The following is a 25,405-nucleotide window of genomic DNA, read 5'->3' as shown; positions in this document are numbered from 1 at the left end:
GCACGCCAAAATGAAGTTACCGCCTGACTACCGCATGCCTCTTGCGATAATTTCATTTTTGGCACGCGTCCGAAAAATATTTTTTATTTTCGGGTGCGAGTTACGGACGTACGCCGTGGCATTTGGAGTGCGTAGGTCATTACCGCCCGGATTCTTTACTGCTAGGTCAATGGCTTGCAGTGAGGTCTCAGAACCAAAACGGACGCGTAGAAATTTTGATTTTGCTGCGCGTCCATTTTCGGCAAAAAAAAAAAAGGATCGGCGCGCGCCCAAAACTGGCGCCTACACTACTGCAAGTCATTTTTCAGCGCACCTTAGTAAAAGGACCCACAAGTCAAGTTGAAAAAAGCACCAGTGCTGTTAAAGCTGTTCTTAGACATTTACATTCAAACGACACCTCTTACACAAATGCTGGCGTTACTCATTCTGACGGGTGCGCTATACATTTATGGAAAATTTTTAATATCAAATAAAATATATCTGGAAAAGTTAGATAAGGGAAGGGCCAATAATTATGGGCATTAATTTTTTTTGAGGGAGTGCTAAAACATAGATAAGATTATCTAGATTGTAAGCTCTTTGAGCAGGGACTGTCTTTTTATGTATGGTGTACAGCGCTGCATATGCCTTGTACCACTATATAAATGATAAATAGTAGTAGTAGTAGACTGCCGTTATCATTCTTGCCCACAACCTAAGTCTCGTCCTGTAACATGATGTTATTGAAACATGACAACAGGTTTTATAAGATTCTTGGAAATCTTGGTGAAAAAATGGCAGTTACTAGAGATTTTGCCCTTTTTCGTCCCAATTCTTGTAAAACAGTTAGAAAATCCTACCTATGCACACACCTTATAAAGGGGCCCTTTTACTAAGCTGTGTAAGCCTCTACGAGCGCCCAACGCGTGGCAAAATGGAGTTACCACCCAGTTACTGCGCGGCTCTTGCGATAATTTCATTTTTGGTGCGCATACGATACGTGCGACTGAAAAATAGTTTTTATTATTGGACGCGCGTCAAGTGGCATTTGACACGCGTAAGTCATTACCGCCCGGTTACCGAGACTTTTTTTACAGGCGCGCTGAAAAATTAATCGGCCCGCGCCCAAAACCCGCATCTACACTACCACAAGCCAATTTTCAGCATATCTTAGTAAAATGACCCCAAAATTCTCTAAGTTGCGCTCACTACATGACAACTTAAAAGCGCCATAGACCTGAGAGGACGGAATGATGAAGTGAACTTTATAGGCTGTTTGTCTTTCCATTACATTTTCAGGAAAGTAATACCAGTCAGATTATCATTCTTAACATCATGCTTGCTGATTGCCATTTCTTTACATTAGAGAGAGTTGTCTCACATGTTCACTCTTACTCAGAAAATATACGGGAAAGAGTAAGGAACAGGCAATTTTTATAATGCCACTCCATTAATGACTATAACTTTGTTTCATCTTTTGTTTACATCCCTTAAAACAGGCATCTGCCGAAACACTGGCTGGAGGCAGGCTTACTATAATGCTGCGCAGTGAGGAGCCAATGGAGGAGAAGCTTATTGGACTATTTTACAGTCACATGAGATTTCATGACACAGAAAAGTAATTTTGTTTCATGGTTTTGTGAATCTCATTATAAAATTGTTTTAAGAAATGAATTTAGAAGAAGGAAATAACATCAGAGATGCTCCATGTTCACTCGCAACACATTTTTTTTCTAAAACTAGTGTAGTAGTTATAGAGAATAAATCATGTGTCACAATATAAATCTTAAGTCAATATCATAGTGATTTGGAGAGACTAATTACAGATCACACTGAAGCCCTTCTATTTCTGATGCTCTTGCATTATACGGGCATTTTTAAGTTCTGATTAGATTGTGAAGCTAAACCACCAGCCTGCAGGGGGATCAGCTTATGGGAAAGTGTTGCAGGGGTAAACTTACGATCTCTTTCCAGTTGGTGTCAGTGTGTGATTAACCTGGGAGGTTCGCCATGGTTGCTGTTTTCTGCAAGAAGCCATCTAGTTCCTGCCTGGATACCTATATAAACTTAGCCACTGCTTGGTTTCCTTAGTAGAGCTTGGTCTGCACTGCTTGGTGTCATCTTGTGCCCAGCCTCCTGCTTCTCACCAGATCCTATTTATTGTTGAATGCTTCTTGATTCTGCTCCATTCCCTGCTGGATGTGAGCTTTGCTCTGCCTTGCTCTGTGTCAGTGAGTGCTCAGCTCTTGTGTCTCCATTAGGGTTCCTCTGCTTTCTGGGTCTCTCCTCAAGCAGCAAAGATCTGGCAGCCACCAGCATCAGAAGGCTCAAGCTAAAGAAAACATGGTTGCTAGAGGTGGAAGACCCCACCCTATCGTCCTCTCCATGAGGAACTTGTCAGTAGACCCAGCCTGCTTACCACCCCTGGTTCTCCTCTACTGATGAGAATCATCATATAGACCAGTGGTCTTCATTAATTTTTAAATTGGAGCCACTTTGGATCCAAATGAGCTGAAAGAGAGCCTCCAAATATCTTCCCATGCAGGGCCGTGACGTTGTTGACCAACGTGGGTCAACGACATCCATCCCCACTTTCAAACTCTTCATTGGGGGTATCTCCTCAAGGAGGTGAGAATTTCCAAATGTATTTTCTTTATCTACTGAAAAATGACTTGTTCTTCAAGCATGTGGCTCTTCCCCCACCTAAGTCCCCTTTCCTGTTCTGAGCTTGATTAGAGAGGCTAATAGTAGCAGAGGGGAAAAAAACCGGAAAAAATGATGGGACTGCCTCAGAGGACTGCAGGGGCCGCCATTGGACCCCAGGCCTTGTATTGAAAAACACTGACATAGATTATGGCAGTGGCTGGGCTAAACTGAGTGGAGTGATTACAGAGTGTGGCACTTCTCTGTAGTTTAGAAGTCTTTTTTGCATGCCTATTTTGACCAAAATACCTCATTTTGCATTGCATCAGCTCATTAAGGCTAAATTTAAATAACCTTTTCCCTGTAGCATTCTACACAAAAAAAAAAGTTTACTGTTGAGAAGCTCACTTTTGAAAAGACACGTCCACAAAAGTGATTTTCACTCAGAAACACAAGCACAGAATAGTGACATTTTGGAGTTTTTGCACTTTCCATTCTAAGCTCACTTTTGGGAAATCACTTTGCACTTTAGTACATCAGTCTCAAAGAAGCAACGTTCACTTGCATAATTGTTGGGAGTCAAACTTATCAACTCCTTGCTGGAAAAAAAAGGGAAGACTTTTTTTGCAGATATGGCTCATTATAGTACAGAGAGTTCTGAGGTATGTTCCTTTAGGATACAGCAGACGTGATTAAGAACGCTAAGAAATAAATTTACTAAAGTGTGATACCAAGTTTATATGTTCTACCATGCACTAATGCACATTATTTACCACAGGTCCTATTTTATGGAATGGGACCCATTTACTAATAATGTAGATTGATGGCATTAGCACATGCTAATGAGGTAGCAAGTTTAGCCCCCCCCCCCCCCTCCTTGTCAATGCCAGTGGAACAATCCTAGCCACCAATTCAGCAGTACACATTCACCATAAGAGAAGCCCATGAGGAAGATACATCAGCTTGTCCAACCAGAGAGGGGAAGGTTCACCCTGAGAATCTGCAATCTACAGGATGTGTTCTTCATGCATTTGGAAGTTCCGAAAAGTACAGAGAATGTAGAGCATGAAAACGAAGATTCAAGAACCTGGCCAGCCATGATGACAGGTAGATCAGCTGGTTGGTTGTTTTCTTTCTCTACTGAGGGTACTTTTTACAGGCCTTCTGCATGTCTTGTAAGAAAGAGGGCACACCACTCTAAGAGAAAACAAAAAGGACAAACAAAGTTTTATGGCCATGGAATCATTTACAGAGCAATTTTTATAGTATTTTAGAAACTGCCCCATTAAAGAAGATTCAAATGCTGTACAAAGTCCTTGAGGTCTCATGCATCATTCTTTCCAATGTGTGCGTATCATTTCTGTGTGTGCACTGCATCTGTTGTAGCTGGGGTGGTGATACAGTTTATGGGGGATAGTTTTTGAGGTTGGAAAGGGAAAGGGGAAATGGGACTTGATATACTGCCTTTCTGAGGTTTTTGCAACTACATTCAAGCGCTTTACATATATTCAGGTACTTATTTTGTACCAGGGGCAATGGAGGGTCAAGTGACTTGCCCAGAGTCACAAGGAGCTAAAGTGGGAATTGAACTCAGTTCCCCAGGATCAAAGTCCACTGCACTAACAACTAGGCTACTCCTCCACCAGCAACATTCCATGTAGAAGCCTGCCCTTGCAGATCAGCAATGCGGCCGCACAGGCTTCTGTTTCTGTGAGTCTGACGTCCTGCACATACGTGCAGGACATCAGACTCACAGAAACAGAAGCCTGCGCGGCCGGCCGCACTGCTGAACTGCAAGGGCAGGCTTAGGCTTCTACATGGAATGCTGTTAGTGGAATAGCAATATTCCATGTAGAATCTCAAATAGTAGCAACATTCCATGTAGAATCTCAAATAGGGAAAGGGAAATGGGACTTGATATACCGTCTTTCTGAGGTTTTTGCAACTACATTCAAAGCGGTTTACATATATTCAGGTACTTATTTTGTACCAGGGGCAATAGAGGGTTAAGTGACTTGCCCAGAGTCACAAGGAGCTGCAGTGGGAATCGAACTCAGTTCCCCAGAATCAAAGTCCACTGCACTAACCACTAGACTACTCCTCCACTCCAGTTTGGACAGTTTGTGTGGTGGTGGGGCAACTGGAGAAGGGTATTTTTGAGGTAGGGCAATTTGCAAGGTTGAAAGGAGTAATTATTGTGAGTGGAGGCAGTTTGAGAGGGATTGGGGCATCAGGACAGAGAGGTAATTTAGGGGGGTAAGGCAGCTTGCAGGGTAGTGGGGAAGCTGTGGTGGTAGATTTTGGGGATTGCAGTAATTTGTGAGATGGTGGGGCAGTTGTGGAGCTAGGTTTTGGAACTGGGGCAACTTAAGGTGAGTCAGGTCAGTTTTTAAGGTGGGGCAGTTTGCAGGGGACAAGGGAGTCATGAACAGTAGTGTCAAAGGGCTGAGCAGTATTTTTGGAGGTGGTACAGTTTGGGGTGTTGGGAGAGTACAGAACAGGGAAAGGCAATTCAAAAGGAGGAACTTCCTAATAACTGTGTTACACTGTGTGTAAGTTTCTGTGCTACAGAAGCTGGAACCTCTTCTCCCATAGAAATGCACTGGGCAATTTTGCGGGGGAGGGCATATTTCTCTAGAACCCTCAACCCAATTTAGCTTATTTATGAACTCAAATTGTCATTTTACCACATGGCAAGTTTCATCCCATTCCATTAGACTTTCAGAGTTATCTTGCCCTCAGACCTGCTCCCATAGAAATGCTTTTTTTTTTTTTTTTTGGGGGGGGGGGGGAGGCTTATTTCACTGGAACTCCTGGTCCAATTTTGCCCATTTCTGAAATTGATGTGTCTTTTTACTGGTTTTTCCAATGTACCAAATTTCATCCCATTCTGGTACATTTTTGGAGAGTTATTTTGTCCCCAGACAGAGAAACAAACGAACAGACATTTTTGGCTTCTGTTGCATAATTATTTCCAACTTCCACTGGGTTGGAAAGAATAAAAAAGCCACTTCAATGTTCTCCCTTATCTTAATTTTCCATAAGTAGCTGGGTGAAAATTGACGTATCATTACTATTCTATGTATTTTGATATTAACATTTTATTTCTGGCAAGTGTTAACATCTTCTCTTTCTACTCTGTTATCAAAGAATGAACAAGTTCAGTTAATCTAATTCTGCTTTCCCTGACATCCGACAGCTTTGAAAAGAAAATCAGCAAGCATCATGTTTTAGGATTAAAGATGTAGCCAGCACAGAATGGCTTTGTCCAATAAATTACATTCACAGAGGGTAGTATTCAGCTAAGCCCCAAATGCATCACTTACAACACCTAAATTATCTGTTTAAATTATGTCTACATTTAGCTACCCTATACCTTTAGATAAAACAAGTGATTAATACATTAATAATCTGAAATGTATAAAACATATACCTCCCTCTTTACTAAGCCACATAGTGGCTGCCATGCGCTAATGCTGACCACTAATTCTAATGCTACACCAGTGGCGTAGGAAGGGGGGGCGGGGGGGCGGGGGGGCGGTCTGCCCCGGGTGCACGCTGCTGGGGGGTGTCGGCTCCGCGCTGGTGCACTGCCCTCTCTGCCCCGGAGCAGGTTACTTCCTACAGAGAGAGCAGTGAACCAGCGCGGAGCCGATACACCCCAGCAATGTGCAGTCGGGGTGGATCGGCCCTCCTGCCCGTCTCTCGCCGCAGGTATGCGCTCCGGGGGGGTGCGCTCCAGCGTGAGGGTGCGCCGTGTGCGCAGCGGCGACCCGCCCCGGGTGTCAGCTCCCCTCGCTACGGCTCTGTGCTACACCACTAAGCCACAGAAATATACTGTGTGGTATTTATAGTGGGAATATCTGAGGGTGCTCTTTAACAAAGAAGCTAATGAAGAATAATATGAGTAGTGGGCGAATGTTTTTCTGGTTTTGGTGAGAGTCAGTGTGGATACAATTAACAGAGATAAACGGATACATAGTAATTATACGATTCTGATAGTCCATTGTTGGCATTACTGTGAAGTAGTAAACTGGGGGGAGATAAAGTAACGTGGAGAGTGGGTAAGGATATGGTTCCATGTCAAACTGAGATACACTGAGGGGGCCTTTTACATAGGCACGCTGGCATTTTTAGAACGTGTTACAAATAGGGGCACACTAAATGCTAAAGACGCTAACGTATTCCTATGGGCGCTGAGTAAAGAAAAATAGGAGAAAGTTTTTCTTTACTCAGCGTGTAGTTCGACTCTGGAACTCGTTGCCGGAGAACGTAGTGACAGCAGCTGGCCTTACGGAGTTTAAGGGGGGGGTTTGGACAGATTCCTGAAGGAAAAGTCCATTGAGCATTATTTAAAAAAAAAAAAAAGGAGGGGAAGGGAAAAAATTATTATTTTTTTTTTTTTGCCGGGTTCTTGGGGCCTGGATTGGCCGCTGTCGGAGACAGGATGCTGGGCTTGATGGACCCTTGGTCTTTTCCCGGTATGGCAGTGTTTATGTGCTAACACGCTAAAAACATCAGCACATCTACATAAAAGACCCCTCCCCCCAGAGTCTGTCCTAGTTTTAATGCATTGTTTGCGGAGGCCTTTGATGAAGCTTTTTCCATGTATGAAACTTGTTTTACAAGAAGAAAATGGTTCTTATACCACTGAATGACTGCAGAAATGCCTAAAAGGCAGGTGAACGGAAAGAGTGAGCCCTACTGTTTCATAAACTGTGCACAGGCATAGTCTGGGTTGAGCAGAGGCAGAATTGCGATGTACATGCATATTTTATAAGCTATCATGAAAGGCTGGTGTTCATCAGCATAAAATACATTTAGATCAAGATGGTCTCAGTAGCGCGGCTTTCAGTATCATGTGTTCGTACCGAAAGACTTACAGCACGTCACTTGTCACTGACCAAAAGATCTATTTTCATACATTCACTCACAATAACGTTATAAGTACATAAGTATTGCCATACTGGGACAGACCAAAGGTCCATCAAGCCCAGCATCCTGTTTCCAACAGTGGCCAATCCAGGTCACAAATACCTGGCAAGATCCCCAAAGAGTAGCAACATTCCATGTAGAACCCCAAAGAGTAGCAAGATTCTGGAATCCTAAAGCGTGACAAGATTCCATGCAGAATCTCAGAGTAGCAACATTCCATGTAGAACCCCAAAGAGTAGCAAGATTCCATTCAGAATCCCAAGTACATAAGTATTGCCATACTGGGACAGACCAAAGGTCCATCAAGCCCAGCATCCTGTTTCCAACAGTGGCCAATCCAGGTCACAAATACCTGGCAAAATCCCCAAAAAGGTTCAACACATTTTATGCTGCTTATCCCAGAAATAAGCAGTGGATTTTCCCCAAGTCATTTTAATAATGGTCTATGGACTTTTCCTTTAGAAACGTGTCCAAACCTTTTTTAAACCCCGCTAAGCTAACCGCCTTTACTACATTCTCTGGCAACAAATTCCAGAGTTTAATTACACGTTGAGTGAAGAAATATTTTCTCTGATTTGTTTTAAATTTACTACTTTGTAGCTTCATCGCATGCCCCCTTAAAGTATTTCCAATATAATTAGATTGTAAGCTCTGTCGAGCAGGGACTGTCTCTTCATGTTCAAGTGTACAGCGCTGTGTATGTCTAGTAGTGCTATAGAAATGATAAGTAGTAGTAGTAGTATTCATCTGAATAATAGAGATTGTCGGGTCGGGGACTTAACCATCTGACATGTTTCGCTAAGCTGATAACATCCATTTTAAACATTATAAAATACACACACACACACACACACACACAGTACAAGCATGCATGTATGCCAACCAGAGAGGGCAAAAATTTGTGTGTCAGCATTTGTATTCTCTTGGGGCTGATTTAAAATCAGCTCCCCACACATACTAAGCAGGAACAAACTCCTACCCCCTTTCCCCATACTTGGGCTTTCTCTGAATTCATGTGAAACTGCTCCATAGTCTATTTCCTCAGAAAAATGGGGAAAAAATACAAAAACTAGGTCTGCTTGAGCCATTTGACATGGAGCGACAGGCCGTCCTGAAAAGATGGACGTGTGCAGCGTTGTCCTTAAGAGGTCAGCCCTGCTTGTGTCCTTCAGCCACTATAAGAGCTGTTCAAGATTCACAAAGAGCCTCCGGGAATAGTAAGTTTGACTGGAAATGCTTTCTGTCTTCTTACCTTGGCTGCCCAATTAATAAGCCACGAGGGGATCATCCCACCTGGATTATCAAAGTAGTACATGAAGACTTGTAAAAGAAAAGAAAGAAGAAAATGAGAGGAGGTGACACAAAACAGCTGCAGTCAAAGTAAAACAATAGTCCTGACAGCCGCAAAAAAAAAACTTTAATGAACGTCAGCCTGCTCTTCTATTCACAGGGAGTTTGCAAATACTCCACTGGTCCAGGTAAATGGCTTTTGGGAATGGCCCTCATTATGTATATACAAAATAAAGGTTAATATTTAAACATCTGATGTCCAATTATGCATTTTTACAAGATTGTTCAGGGAGGGATGGCACTGGGATTGGGTTTCTCAAAATCTCAGGGGAGTGCCTAGGAGTTTGGAAGTTAATTAAAGAGGTCACCAAGCTAAGGGCTGCTAATACTCTTGCAAGGGCCCTACTTGCCCCTTTCAATGAAGCAGATGAAATCAAGTGGCCTGTAATTTACATACAGTATGTTTCAAACTGAGAATAGCCGAAATGTTTCAGGACAGCAGTCACAGACTTCAGCACCGAGATGCTCTTCAAGTCACTTTACTAATCTTATAAATGCCTTGTACCCACCTGATCAGTAGGTAATTCACAGTATAAACGTAAACATCCATAGATATCCTAGTATGTTTATGACACTGTATTGTAAAATTGGATTCTTATAACAAATTACTTTCTTATGCATTATTCATTGTAAGCCACATTGAACTCATACTTGTTTGGGCTAATGTGGGATATAAATGTCACAAATAAATAAATAAATAAAATAAGTACACCGGACAATTAATAACATCTTTTAAACACACACTGCACCAACAGAAGCTGTTGGTGCAATGTGCGCAGATATTAAGGGGTCCTTTTACTAAGGTATGCTGAAAAATGTCCTGCGGTAGTGTAGACGCGTGTTTTGGGCACGGGCAGAATTATTTTTTAGCGCACCTAGAAAAAAATGTGCTTTTTTGCCAAAAATGGATGTGTGGCAAAATGAAAATTGCCGCACGTCCATTTTGGTTATGAGACCTTATCGCAAGCAATTGACCTAGCGGTAAGGTCTCACACAGTAACTGGGAAGTAATGGTCTACGCGTGTCAAATGCCACTTGACGCACGCAGCTGCCACGTGCCAGAAAATAAAAAATAATATTTTTCAGACGCGCATAGCAGACGTGCACCAAAATTGAAATTACAGCAAGGACCATGCGGTAACTGGGCGGTAACTCCAATTTGGCACGCATTGGGCACGCTTAGGCGCCTATCAGGCTTATTTTTGAAAGTGATCGCCGGGCATCTTCCGACATAAATCGGGAGATGGCCAGCGATCTCTCAAAAGCGGCGAAATCGGTATAATCGAAAGCGGCTTTTTTGACACCATCGCCGCTTTCCCATTGCCGAGCCGGTGAAAATTCAAGGGGGCGTGTCAGCGGCGTAGCGAAGGCGGGACATGGGCAGGCATGGGCGTGGCTACCACATGACCGGCTTTCGCAGATAATGGAAAAAAAAGTGACGTTAATCAGTATTTCGCCGGGTTTACTTGGTCCTTTTATTTTCATGACCAAGCCTCAAAAAGGTGCCCCAACTGACCAGATGACCACCGGATGGAATGGGGGATGACCTCCCCATACTCCCTGAGTGGTCACCAACCCCCTCCCACACTAAAAAAAATAAAAATAAAAACCTTTTTTGCCAGCCTGTATGCCAGCCTTAAATGTCATTCCCAGCTCCCTGACAGCAGTATGCAAGTCCCTGGAGCAGTTTTTAATGGGTGCAGTGCACTTCAGGCAGGCAGACCCAGGTCCATCCCTCCCCCCCCCTACCTGTTACACTTGTGGTGCTAAGTGTTGAGCCCTCCAAACCCCCCCCAAAACCCACTGTACCCACAAGTAGGTGCCCCCCTTCACCCATAAGGACTATGGTAGTGGTGTAAAGTTGTGGGGAGTGGGTTTTGGGGCGGGGGGATTTGGGGGGCTCAGCACCCAAGGTAAGGGAGCTATGCACCTGGGAGGTATTTGTATATTTTTTTTACATTTTTAGAAGTGCCCCCTAGGATGCCCGGTTGCTGTCCTGGCATGTCAGTGGGACCAGTGCACTACAAATGCTGGCTCCTCCCACGACCAAATGCCTTAGATTTTGCCGGGTTTGAGATCGCCGGCATTTTTTCCATTATCTCTGAAAAACAAAACCGGCCATCTCAAACCCAGCGAACTCTGGCATTTGGCCAGGCTAAACCATATTATGGAAAATAAAGATGGCCGGCCATCTTTTTCGAAAATACGGTTCTGGCCAGCTGTTGTGCCGCCACCAAAATAGATCGCCGGCGATCTATTTCGCTGGTGACGTTCGATTATGCCCCTCCACGTGGCTTAGTAAAAGGGCCTCTTAACTTTGTTTAAATCAGTAATGGCTAGCACATCCAAATATCTTTAACCAGACTTCCAAGGAATGCCATTTTTATTTTTATTTTATTGATTTATTACTTTATTGATTGATGGGCTATCAACCACCTTTATGAAGAGACTCACCCAAGGCAGTTATCCTGCTGGATTCGGATGTCCTGAGTACGGGACGATGCTAGAATCCACTATGTTTTACCAAATATTACAAGTAGCACCACTTAATTCATATCAGACAGAGAATGGAAAATATGGACCTTGGGTGGAAATTTGTGGAATATTTCCCACAGGTCATAGCAAATATGCAAACACTCTGAATCCATAAAAGAATGTAAAATCACATTCAAATGCTACATTACTTCAACCGTTCCTTCTTGACATGGAATATACAGTCAACGAAATTACATGGAAATTCTTTTAAAACAAATAGGAGGAAATAGCTAAGCTCTGGAACTCATTGCAGGAGGATGTGGTGACAGCGATTAGCGCATCTGGGTTTAAAAAAGGTTTACATAAGTACATACCATACTGGAAAAAAACCAAAGGTCCATTGAGCCCAGCATCCTGTCCCCGACAGCGGCCAATCCAGGTCAAGGGCACCTGGCAAGCTACCCAAACGTACAAACATTTTATACATGTTATTCCCGAAATTGTGGATTTTTCCCAAGTCCATTTAGTAGCGGTCTATGGACTTGTCCTTTAGGAAACCATCCAACCCCTTCTTAAACTCTGCCAAGCTAATTGCCTTCACTACATTCTTCGGCAACGAATTCCAGAGTTTAATTATGCGTTGGGTGAAGAAAAATTTTCTCCTATTTGTTTTAAATTTACTACACTATAGTTTGGACAAGTTCCTGAAGAAAAGGTCCATAGTCTGTTATTAAAATGGACATGGGGGAAGCCACAGCTTCATGGAATGTTGCTACTATTTGGGATTCTGAATGGAATCTTGCTACTCTTTGGGGTTCTAAATGGAATGTTGCTACTAATTGTGTTTTTGACAGGTACTTGTGACCTGGATTGGCCACTGTTCGAAGCAGGATACTGGGCTAGACCATTGGTTTGAACCAGTATGGCTATTCTTATGTTCTTATGCTTCTCTTACCCTTGGATCCATTTTTGCCATCACTCTTGATTGCTACGCTTTGTTTATAGCTGCCCACCCGGATAATACCAGGCTTCTCTGGACACTGAGGAATGGCAAAACTTTTGGCGAGAATCACCCAGACCTTCTGCCCAGCAACATCCAGGTCTCGACACTCCCGGACACACACATACTGAAGTTGTAGCTAAGGAAAGTACAATGGCTCCCTTGCTCTGATCATCAAAGCTGAGGTCTCCATAGCAAGTTCCACAGATGGGTATTGTTTTCAGAATTTTCATGCTAGATATGCCTGAGACAGAACGGCCTACAACAGTGGCAATGCATGCAAATTTATCAAGCATATTCAATGTGGAAATACTGAAAAGCATACCTGTTTGAAGCCCTCAAGGAATAGCTAGTGGTTAGTGCAGCGGGCTTTGATCTTGGGGAACTGGGTTTGATTCCCAGTGAAGCTTCTTGTGACTCTGGGCAAGTCACTTAACCCTCCACTGCCCCAAGTACAAAATAAAGTACCTGTATACTGTGTACCTGCAACCACAGAAAGGCGGTATATCAAGTCCCATCCACTTCCCTTTAGATTCTCAATATCCACATTTGCCCGTATACCACCCCAGCGCTATTTTGTAAATACGCGACTATCTTCCATTGCATGCATTCTTGGGGGAGGGGTATGCACATGGGCACAGCATGAGTGGGAACTAGACAGAGCTCCCACTAACTTTAACAATACTGTAAGTACATGCGTCCCTGAGTTAGGCTTCCACACTTACAGAAACTCTAAGGCTGGGTTAAATGCGGACACCTACATATTAAGTGTGCCAATACTAGGTTACTGTAATGCTATATAATAGTTCCTAGGTGCCCACCCTCGGAGCAAATAAATGGAGGTGCCCTGTTATAGATTTGCTCTCTATGTCCCGGATTCTATACATGGCACCCAAAATCGCTCGCAATTCTGAGATCTGTGCACAAATAAATTAGTTAACAATTCATTAACAATCAATAATTGGCTGTTAACAATCGATTGCTTTTAATTGGGTTTGCGCGCGATCCTATAAAGATCTGCACCTCTCACGCGTGCCTCAAAATGGGGCGTGGCTATGGGAGGGGCCTGTGAAGATCAGGATCATTTCAAAGAACGTTACAGAATTTGGGGGCTGCAAGCTCAAGTTGCGCACTACGATTTACACCAGGTTTCAGTTGATGTTAAGTTCTCAAACCCAAAGTTGGGCACCGGAATATGTGCTAAGCGCAAGTCTATAAAGAACACTCAGCCCGGAGCGCTCTTTACAAAATAGCGTTGTGCACAAATGTTTTCCTCCTGGCCTATCTTTCAGTGCCATTTACTGAATCTATCCTCTCTCGATCACCTGTCTCTACCTACCTACCCATCCATTTACTACCCATCCATCCTTCTATTATGTTATACTTAATTTCCTACTTTACATAACAAAATTCTGTGTTACCTATTACTATGTAAGCCGCATTGAGCCTGCTTTTAGTGGGAAAGTGCGGGATACAAATATAATAAATAAATAAATAAATATCCCAAGGAGGCAGTGCATACAAATGTATCTCATATTCAATGTGGATATCCTGAAACCCAGTGTTGCCAGGGCTGCGGGTTTCCCGCCCAATTGTGCTCCTTTCCACGACCCGCTGCGGCTTTTTCACGCCGCGTGCGGGTTGCGGGATTTTGGGCAGCTTTTTCTTGCCCTGCCGGAGGTTTTTTCGCCCACTGCATTTTTTTCCCACGGCCATCGGCCGTGGGTTGGCTCAGTTTTCCCGCGGCTGTGGCCAGTGGAGGCGGGCTTAATGATGTAATTTGTATGCAAATGGTCTCATTAATATTTATTAATGGTGTCATTCATATGCAAATTGACTTTGTGCGGTTTTGGGCGTGAACAATTTTTTCCATCTGGCAACACTGCCAATGGGCTAGGTGTGCCCCGAAGACTAAATTGAGAAGTACTGGCTTAACATATGGCCAAATGAACACAAGTCCAACAAAGGAAAAGACAAGCAGGCCCACAAAGTCACCAAGACCAAAACAAAAGAGTGTGAACGACCAGGGCGATGAGACAGGAAATACTGTTCAAATCTTTATTGCAGGCATCCACAAGCAACGACACATTCAGGATTTTAGACAACCCTGCTATATTTGGCATCGCTCGGCATTACAATTCTTAGACCCTGTGTTTGATTCACCCATGGCTATTTGCTGGCTTGAGTTGTTTGTCTGTACTCCTGATGAAGGTGAATGCCGAAACACGGACCGTGCGGAGGAGTTCTTGCATCAGTGAATGGTTATCTAAAATTCTGATTGTGTCACTCCTTGTGGATGCCTGCAGTAAAGATTTGAACAGTATTTCCTGTCTCATCACCCTGGTCATTCCCACCTTTTTATCCAGATGAAGGGGGGGGGGGGGGGGGGGGGAAGGGACTTGATATACCGCCTTTCTGTGGTTTTTTGCAACTACATTCACAGGCAGATGATCAAAAGCCCCGCACTGTTTCAAACAGCGCTCTAAAATAGCGCTGGAACAGCGCAGGGCGCTATTAGACCTATGATCAGAGATAATGCATGCAAATTTAAGCAGCGCAATTATCTCTGATCATGGGGTAGAAGTGCAGGAGAATTGTGCCTGAGCATGCGCTCAGCACAATCCTCCCACACTTGTTTGACAGGTCTGGGCTGGAGACCAATGAAAAGAGAAGGACGCCCATCTTTAAATCGGAAGATGGACGTCCTCAACTGCCCTGTTGCAGGGACGGCCAAACTTCAAGGAGGTGTCCGAGGTATAGCGACGGGGCAGTTGAGGACGTCCAAAATTTCGACGTTTCTGTGACGGGGCAGTTGAGGACATCCAAATTTTGGACGTTTCTGCAATGGGCAGTTAAGGACGTCCAAAATTGGATGTTTCTATGAGAAACGTCTTTCTCATAGAAACATTCAATTTATACATCCAATTTTGGATGTCCTTAATTGCCCATTGCAGAAACGTCCAAAATTTGGACGTCCTCAACTGCCCTGTTGCAGGGATGGCCAAACTTCAAGGAGGTGTCCGAGATATAGCGACGGGGCAGTTGAGGATGTCCAAATTTTGGACGTTTCTGCAATGGGCAGTTAAGGACGTCCAAAATTGGATGTTTCTATGAGAAACGTCTTTCTCATAGAAACATCCAATTTATACATCCAATTTTGGATGTCCTTAACTGCCCATTGCAGAAACATCCAAATTTTGGACGTCCTCAACTGCCCTGTTGCAGGGACAGCCAAACTTCAAGGAGGTGTCCGAGGTATAGCGACGGGGCAGTTGAGGACGTCCAAAATTTCGACGTTTCTGTGACGGGGCAGTTGAGGACATCCAAATTTTGGACGTTTCTGCAATGGGCAGTTAAGGACGTCCAAAATTGGATGTTTCTATGAGAAACGTCTTTCTCATAGAAACATTCAATTTATACATCCAATTTTGGACGTCCTTAATTGCCCATTGCAGAAACGTCCAAAATTTGGACGTCCTCAACTGCCCTGTTGCAGGGATGGCCAAACTTCAAGGAGGTGTCCGAGATATAGCGACGGGGCAGTTGAGGATGTCCAAATTTTGGACGTTTCTGCAATGGGCAGTTAAGGACGTCCAAAATTGGATGTTTCTATGAGAAACGTCTTTCTCATAGAAACATCCAATTTATACATCCAATTTTGGATGTCCTTAACTGCCCATTGCAGAAACATCCAAATTTTGGACGTCCTCAACTGCCCTCGCTGGCAGGTTTGTTGTAGGGGGGAATGGGGGCCTGCCAGCATGCAAATGCATGCTGGACAAGGCTCACCATTCCTCCCCAATGATCTGCAAACCCTAACGCCAGCGACCCAATCTTTGGCACGCTGGTCGTTGATCATTGGGGACGAATGCGTCAAGCGCTGTTTAGCATGCATTTGCATGCTACTTGCACTAAGAGCCCTCGAGCGCGTTGTTTCACGCACTCGAGGGCTCTGATCATGGGGCCGTAGCAAACGCCGGCGCTAGTATGGCGCTAACAGCCTCTAGCGCCGGCGTTTGCTTTTGATCATCTGCCTGTCAAAGCGGTTTACATGGTATATAAAGGTACTTATTTGTACCTGGTGCAATGGAGGGTTAAGTGACTTACTCAGAGTCGCAAGGAGCTGCAGTGGGAATCGAACACAAGCTCATCACTCTCTTGATCGATCCTGCCAATGCTCTACAGGTTACATAAAAGGATACATCCCGGTTTGAGAGGGGGAACGGATACTTCACTTCCCAGTAGATAACTTTTCCTTTCTCATATTCTTTCTCATAAAGCTCTAAAACACACACAAAAAAAAAAACAACACAAGGTCTCAAGTCAAAAGTGTACTAATATGCAGCTGAAATGCATCTTTGGTGGGAGAAGTCTGTTTCAGGCTGCCATCTCCAGGAAACCAGACCAAGTTGTTCCTATTTTTGTGTCTGCAGAAATCGAGACCAAACTATCATGGCCCAGGAAAGAAGCAATATGTTATTTTTCAGGATTAGTTGCCGTGTTCTCGCTATATCTGTACATTTCCCACCAGAGGTCTCTGCAGGCTCAATTTTCTTACCTCAGCTGCCTAGAGACACAATTTAAGAATGATTTTCTGTGAAGCAAAGAGAAGCAGGTTTGGTCTAAGCAGGTTTGGTCTTACTACCAATAAAACTCAGTTTTGTTATTTTTTAATTTTACACATTTTGGGCTCTGTTTACTAAGGTGCGCTCGCGTTTTTAACGCGTGCACAAAATTAGTGCGCTAACTGTGTAGGCGCCCATAGGAATATTGTGGGCGCCTACACAGCGCGTGCTAAAAGCACTAACGCACCTCTAGCGTGGCTTAGTAAATGGGGCCCTTTGAGTGGCAAATAGGCAAATGATTTTCAATCAGAATTAAATAATGCTCCCCAAAAAGTATGTAGAAAACATGTACGCATCGTAGAATGCCATAAGCTTTAGCTTTTGTGACTTCACTCTATTTATGTACCAGGAATTTTGAAAAGTGCTTATATAGCTGAAAAATCCACAACTATTTCAACATGTGGGCTGCTACGGTTTTCAAAGGGTAAAGATGGGCATTGTTTAGCGCACATTCAGTTTGTGAACCCCAAATCGCTTGTACCTGCATAAACCTACAAATGAACATATGTACAATCAATTTATGATTTTATTTATTATTATTAGCATTTGTTTAGCGCTACCAGACGCACGCAGAGCTGAACATCTGACACAAAGAGACAGTCCCTGCTCAAAAGAGCTTACAATCTAAATAATACAGACAGACAAGACAGATACGGGGGATGAAGAGTAATGGGTGAGAAGGAAGGAAGGGACAAGGGGAGGGCAATTGAGTAGTAGCTAGGAGTTAAAAGCAGCAGTGAAAAGGTGGGTTTTCAGCATAGATTTGAAAACAGGTAGAGATGGAGCTAGACGTATAGGTCCGGGAAGTCTATTCCAGGCATAAGGTGCCGCGAGAGAAAAGGAGCAAAGCCTGGAGTTAGCACTGGAGGAGAAGGGAGACGACAAGAGAGATTTGTCCAGTGAGCGGAGGTCACGGGGAGGAATGTAGGGAGAGATGAGAGTGGAGAGGTAATGGGGGGCTGCAGAGTGGATGCATTTAAAGGTCAGTAAGAGAAGTTTAAACTGTATGCAGAAGTGGACAGGGAGCCAGTGAAGTGACTTGAGGAGTGGGCTAGTGTGGGTATAACGATTCTGTCGGAAAATAAGTTGTGCCGCAGAATTTTGGACAGACTGGAGAGGAGAGAGGTGGCTGAGCGGAAGACCAGTGAGAAGTAAATTGCAATAGTCCAAGCGAGAGGCGACAAGGGTGTGGATAAGGGTTCTGGGAGCGTATTTTACAATGTTCTAACCCAAGTGCAAAAACAGTTATTAAAATGAACAGGTGAAATGAACAGAAAAATCCCAAAACAACCTACAAATATTTTGGTCACACACATTCCTATCAAAGAAAAAAGATGCAAAAATAGTTTCTCTTTGAAAACTGTCCCAGGAAACGGTGCCAGCCAAGATTAACATCTGTTTTTTTCTGCCGGTGTCTTATTTGGAAAATAAGCATAGATTTGTAAATAGACTCTTCTAGAAGTGCTATTTCTCTCCTCTGCCTAGCCATGACCTGGAACCACCTACTGCTTACCCAGGTAGAGCTCTGTACAGTTTTAATCCCCACACATCCTTTTATCGGGGTAAAGGATGGGCAATTTTCAGAAGACAAATGGCTTCTGAAAACTGCTCTCATGATATCTCTACTAAATTAAGTGCATGAGAAGGCTTCCAACACGTTTCATTTTTCTTTAAAGCACAGTGCTCTTAAAAGAGTCGTCACTAGACCTAACAATTTTCACAGCAAAAGCAAACACCTTGCTTTCTCATCTTTGCAGAAAAATGTAGACCAGGGGGGCTATAGCTAGAAAAGGCCTTTCTAGTGACCCCTGCTGCTGCCACTGTCCCTCTGGTGTACTGTATTTATTTATTTTTTGTTACATTTGTACCCTGCGCTTTCCCACTCATGGCAGGCTCAACATGGCTTACATGGGGCAATGGAGGGTTAAGTGACTTGCCCAGAGTCACAAGGAGCTGCCTGTGCCTGAAGTGGGAATTGAACTCAGTTCCCCAGGACCAAAGTCCACCACCCTAACCACTAGGCCACTCCTCCACTGTTGCTACTATTTGAGATTCTACATGGAATGTTGCTATTCCACTAGCAACATTCCATGTAGAAGTCGGCCCTTGCAGATCACCAATGTGGCCGCGCAGGCTTCTGCTTCTGTGAGTCTGACGTCCTGCACGTACGTGCAGGACGTCAGACTCACAGAAACAGGAGCCTGCGCAGCCTTCTACATGGAATGTTGCTAGTGGAATAGCAACATTCCATGTAGAATCTCCAATAGTAGCAACATTCCACGTAGAATCTCCAATAGAAGCAACAGAATCTCAATAGTAGCAACATTCCATGTAGAATCTCCAATAGTATCTATTTTATTTTTGTTACATTTGTACCCTGCGCTTTCCCACTCATGGCAGGCTCAACATGGCTTACATGGGGCAATGGAGGGTTAAGTGACTTGCCCAGAGTCACAAGGAGCTGCCTGTGCCTGAAGTGGGAATTGAACTCAGTTCCCCAGGACCAAAGTCCACCACCCTAACCACTAGGCCACTCCTCCACTGTTGCTACTATTGGAGATTCTACATGGAATGTTGCTATTCCACTAGCAACATTCCATGTAGAAGTCGGCCCTTGCAGATCACCAGTGTGGCCGCGCAGGCTTCTACATGGAATGTTGCTAGTGGAATAGCAACATTCCATGCAGGATCTCCAATAGTAACAACATTCCATGTAGAATCTCCAATAGTATCTATTTTATTTTTGTTACATTTGTACCCTGCGCTTTCCCACTCATGGCAGGCTCAACGCGGCTTACATGGGGCAATGGAGGGTTAAGTGACTTGCCCAGAGTCACAAGGAGCTGCCTGTGCCTGAAGTGGGAATTGAACTCAGTTCCTCAGTTCCCCAGGACCAAAGTCCACCACCCTAACCACTAGGCCACTCCTCCACATTTTACCTTGCCAACCATCAGTGATTGCACCAGTGAGCAAGGCAATGTATATCAAGTCCCAGTGAAGCAACCAGTGGTGTAGCTACGGGGGGCCTGAGCCCCCCCCAAACTGGATCTGTTCCCCTGGTTTGGCTGGTGGGGGTCCCCAGCCCTCACCAGTTGAAGCGCTTTTTCCAGCGCTGGTCTCCGGTGCTGCCGCATTTCCTGCCCTGCTCTCTCTTCCCCTCACTTCCGGCACGCTCTTTTTAGTGAAACTGACCATGCGCACATGGTCAATTTCATTAAAATTAGCATGCCGGGCATGATGTGAGCGGAAGAGACAGCAGGGCAGGAAATGCAGTGGTGCCGGAGACGAGTGCTGGAAAATGCGTTTCTGCTGACGGGGTCCCTCGCCAGCCAAGGCATGTGCAGCGGCGGTGCTTCAGGTGGCGGGGATTGAGGACCCCCAACAGCCAAGGTATGTGCAGCAGCGGCACTGGGGGGGGGGGGGGGCGGCAGACCAAAATGTGCTCCCTCACTTTGGGCTCTGACCCCCATCCCACCTCGAGGTCTGGCTACGCTCCTGGCAACAACAGAGGACCAGATAGAACAGGCCCTCCCCACTGGCTTCCGCTGCTGTCTCTCTGCTGTACTTCAATTTAGCACTTCTGAATGGCTTTTAAGCCATGTAGCAACCACGTGTGCCAAAAACCATTTTTAATCCTTGAGGTGAGATCATTGAGTAACTTCATGCAAGCAAGACAAAGATCTCAAGTCCATATGTCCTAGGAGGCATACTTTAAATAATAAGTCTTCTGATGATGCAGACATCACTGCAGAAACCCAGGCTAAAGTATCGGCCTGCTTAGCTGACATTGCGACCTGGATGTCCAACAGCCACTTGAAACTGAACATGGCCAAGAGCAAGACCGAGCTTATTGTCTTCCCTCCCAAACCCACTTCTCCTCTCCCTCCACTCTCTATCTCTGTTGATAACACCCTCATCGTCCCCGTCTCATCTGCCCGCAACCTCGGGGTCATCTTTGACTCCTCCCTCTCCTCTGCGCATATCCAGCAGATAGCCAAGACCTGTCGCTTCTTCCTCTATAACATCAGCAAAATTCGCCCCTTCCTGTCTGAGCACACCACCTGAACTCTCATCCATTCTCTCATTACATCTCACCTTGACTACTGCAACCTACTCCTCACTGGCCTCCCAATTTGCCACCTATCCCCCCTTCAGTCCATTCAAAACTCTGCTGCACGTCTTATCTTCCGCCTGAACCAGTACACTCATATCACCCCTCTCCTCAAGTCACTTCACTGGCTTCCGATCAGGTACCGCATACAGTTTAAGCTTCTCCTTTTAACCTACAAATGTACTCGATCTATGGCCCCTCCCTACCTCTCTACCCTCATCTCCCCTTACATTCCTACCCGTAACCTCCGTTCTCAAGACAAATCCCTCCTGTCAGTACCCTTCTCCACCACCGCCAACTCCAGGCTCCGCCCTTTCTGCCTCACCTCACCCTATGCCTGGAATAATCTCCCTGAGCCCATACGCCAGGCCCCCTCCCTGCCCATCTTCAAAGCCTTGCTCAAAACCCACCTCTTCAATGTCGCCTTCGGCACCTAACCATCATACCTCTATTCAGGAAACCTGGACTGCCCCTACTTGACATTTCGCCCTTTAGATTGTAAGCTCCTTTGGAGCAGGGACTGTCCTTTATGTCAATTTATGTTAATCTGTACAGTGCTGCGTAACCCTAGTAGCGCTCTAGAAATGTTAAGTAGTAGTAGTAGTAGTGATGACAACAAAGTACTGATGGACAGAGAGACCCTATCTTTTATCACAGCGACTACCTGGAAAGCCAATTCTATTAAAAGGTTTTCCCATTATGAGGGAAATTTTATAAACGATGCCTATGTGAAAAGTTCAAAAAGACACCTATTTTAAGCCTATTTTATAAAGATATCAGACTCCCATATACTTACTGTACCTGAATGTAACTCGCCTTGGAAAAAGACCTCAGGTAAATGTTTAAATTTGTCTCTCTTTTCTCTTTATTAAAAAAAAAGTGCCAATAGTGTACAAATGCCCATGCACAAATTTACATCTGCTCAATACGTTCTCATATTTTACAATATAAACACGCACATTGTAACTCCCTCAAACTATGGTCCTGGGAATGCCGACACCCAGTGCACAATCTTTTCCATGCCCATACTTATAAACAGGTATATGGACAGTTTTTAAAAGCCCTCTTCTGTATGTAAAACTGCACATGAAAAAATTTGGCCTGGCCTAGCCTTAGGAGGGAAGTTTCAATATAGGCTACAGTAAAGAGGGTTATTTTACTGTTAACCCCACTTATTAGTAACTAGGTCTCATTGCATAAAATGGAACATGTGCTAAAAAAAATAAAAGTACGAGTTAGTTGTAAAATAACACATTGTAATGCGTTGATAACTTCTCCCCTTGGTGTGAAGATTTTCAGTCTCTGGTAACCAGAGCCGATATTGTGATGTCATAATGCCTCATTCCACCAGTGCCTAAGAGCCAACCTCATTAGTGATGTCACAATGGCTTGATTGTCCTATACTTGGCTCACTTTTATTACATATAGCAGTGATTTAACCAGAGCTGATATTATGATGTCATAATACCTCATTCCACCAAAGCCTAAGAGCCAACCTCCTCAGTGATGTCACAATGGCTTGATTGCCCTGCTTGGCTCACTTATTACATCAAACCAAACAGTAATTTTGATTCCTAGATACAATTTTCTCTCTTTAAGGGGGAGGTTATAAACTTGGGCTACTGTTAAGAAGTCACTTCATTGGCTTCTGATCAGGTACCGCATTCAATTCAAGCTTCTGCTACTAACCTACAAATGTACTCGATCTGCAGCCCCTCCTTACCTCTCAACCCTCATCTCCCCTTACGTTTCTACCCGTAACCTCCACTCTCAAGACAAATCCCTCCTTTCAGTACCCTTCTCCACCACCGCCAACTCCAGGCTCCGCCCTTTCTGCCTCGCCTCACCCCACGCGTGGAACAAACTCCCCGAGCCCATACGTCAGGCCCCCTCCCTCCCCATCTTCAAATCTCTGCTTAAAGCCCACCTCTTCAATGTCGCCTTCGGCACCTAACCTCTACACCTCTACCCAGGAAATCTAGACTGCCCAACTTGACATTTCGTTCTTTAGATTGTAAGCTCATTTGAGCAGGGACCGTCCTTCTTTGTTTATTTTGTACAGCGCTGCGTAACCCTAGTAGCGCTCTAGAAATGTTAAGTAGTAGTAGTAGTAAGTTACTGTTAACTTCAGTTATTAGTAACTAGGTCTCACTGCATAAAATGGGACCTGGGCTAAAATAGCAAGAGTTGATGGTAAACTAATATGTTATAATGGTAACAAACATTGATAACTTCCCCCTGAATGTGTAAGACCTGCCAATGATCAGGAATGGGGTCTTGTCTAAATGATCTTTGCTCCATATCAAGCAGCAGCGAACATGCTTTGAAAAAGCGACCTGGGCATTAAAGGGAAGGGGGAAGGGAAATGGGACTTGATATACCGCCTTTCTGTGGTATTTTGCAACTACATTCAAAGCGGTTTACATATATACAGGTACTTATTTTGTACCTGGGGCAACGGAAGGTTAAGTGACTTGCCCACAGTCACAAGGAGCTGCAGTGGAAATTGAACCCAGTTCCCCAGGATCAAAGTCCACTGCACTAACCACTAGGCTACTCCTCCAGATACTGCAATCAGGTTGAAAATACAGGGGTCGATATACCTGTGTAAAGTCCCACCAAGACAGATAATCAGCAGCATTATCCAGACAGTGCTGTTGAATAGCTCTGCAGATCACTATGTGGATAGTGAAGAGACAGAGGGCCAGATGCACTAAGGTCCTCGGAAGAGCCCTTCCCTTACCGATTCCATAGCGAATCGGTAGGGAACGGCCATGCATCAAGGAAACAGAATGCAAATGAGCTGCTCATTGTAGCTCACTTGCATTCTCTATTCCCTCGGAAGCCAGTCGGCCGGTTGAGCATGCGCAGAGCAGCCAAGCGTTATGCTGGCTGCTCTGCGCATGCCAAGGACATCCTTTATGGACGTTCTTCACTAAAAAAAACAAACAAAAAAAAGGACGTCTCTGCCGAGGCACACCTTCTCTCCCTGTAAGGCATCCCGCAGGCGGCAAACTGCATCTGCAAGCCGGGGATCGGGGGGGGGGGGGGGGGGTCGGGGAACCGATCTTCAGTCTTCTACTTTCCTCCTTATCCGCAGTTCAGAACCTCTCTCTCAAGCCCCTCCTCACCGTGTCATCAAACTCATACCTGGCAGCTATCGGCGGCTTCTGCTCCGGCCGCCTTGCCCCGGGGTGTTAGCAGCACGTCCGATGCCCCTCCTCCAGGTCTCTCTCAGCCAATCACAGCGCGTTTAGCTCTGCTAAACGCGCTGTGATTGGCTGAGAAAGACCTGAAGATGGGGCATAATCGAAAGAGACGTCCAAATAGTTTTTTCATTTGGACGTCCTCGCACCCATCACAAAAAATCTGGAGGAAAAACGTCCAAGTGCTCGTCAGGGCCATCCTTAGTGAAGGACGACCATGTTAGGCACTTTAGAAGGATGGCCCTGACGAGCAATTGGACGCGGCTAGGCAAAGGTTTCCGGCTGGTTGTTTTGAGTGAAGACTGTCCATAAAGGACGTCCCTGATGAGCACTTGGACGGTTTCTTTCCCGCTTTTTTTTTTTTGTTGTTAAATTTATAGAAGTTTTTAGAGGCGACTAAATCCCGCGCAGCCCCGAGAGGTACAGACCTCCCGTTAGATTTTCCATGGTTAGGCAATCGGAAAACGGTAGTGCATCTCATTACAATATGATTTATACAGATTGGGGTACTAATTTGCTCATCTGCATTCCGTTTTCGTTAGCTGCTACCGTGATCGGAAAATGGCTCGGAGAAGCCTTTTGTGCATGCCACGGTTTACTACTTGCTCTTTAATGGCTCGTTAAGTTTAGTGCATCTGGCCCTCAGACCAGAGTTATCTGATAAAGGCAATTTTCAGTGTCAGTGTCCTAAATCTATCCAGAAATGGCTATCAGCAAAATATCATCACTCTCCGGATAGTGCTGGCACCTCATCGCTCTATCCAGATATTATGCAGCAGGCACTATTCAGCTGAAAATCCAGATATTTTAATGCCCATAGCAGCCAACATTTAACAAAATGTTGACCACCACGGGCTCAATATCAGGAGAGTCAGTTTCTAGGAACTGAATGGAAGAAATTTCTATATTTCAAATTGCCAAACTTACTGTTACTAAACTATAATGCTTTCAAAACTGCAGTAATTCATTTTCCAAATACTGTAATTATTTTGTACAATGACATTTTCAGTTCCTTTAATTCAACCTTCATCCTGACAGGTTAACACGTTAGCGATGGTCTTTTCCAAGTTGGCATCAGTCA

General features: G+C 44.6%; 1 protein-coding gene across 1 annotated transcript in view; it reads right to left on the bottom strand.

Moving 5' to 3' along the window:
• Window positions 1-1,104: 1,104 nt before the first annotated feature.
• The window catches only part of PCTP (phosphatidylcholine transfer protein), a 35,281-nt gene continuing 10,980 nt past the window's right edge, over window positions 1,105-25,405 (bottom strand). The window contains exons 3-6 of the mRNA XM_030208373.1: window positions 16,585-16,664; window positions 12,338-12,509; window positions 8,810-8,877; window positions 1,105-3,819 (exon numbers count right to left, since the gene is read on the bottom strand). Of these exons, the coding sequence (XP_030064233.1) occupies window positions 3,760-3,819; window positions 8,810-8,877; window positions 12,338-12,509; window positions 16,585-16,664 (380 nt within the window). The 3' untranslated portion in view covers window positions 1,105-3,759. The remainder of the gene's footprint in view (window positions 3,820-8,809; window positions 8,878-12,337; window positions 12,510-16,584; window positions 16,665-25,405) is intronic.

Source organism: Microcaecilia unicolor, chromosome 6 (genome assembly GCF_901765095.1).
Source record: "Microcaecilia unicolor chromosome 6, aMicUni1.1, whole genome shotgun sequence".
Taxonomy (NCBI): domain Eukaryota; kingdom Metazoa; phylum Chordata; class Amphibia; order Gymnophiona; family Siphonopidae; genus Microcaecilia; species Microcaecilia unicolor.
The sequence above is the reverse complement of the archived record's forward strand: the minus strand, read 5'-3'. Positions and strand labels throughout refer to the sequence as shown.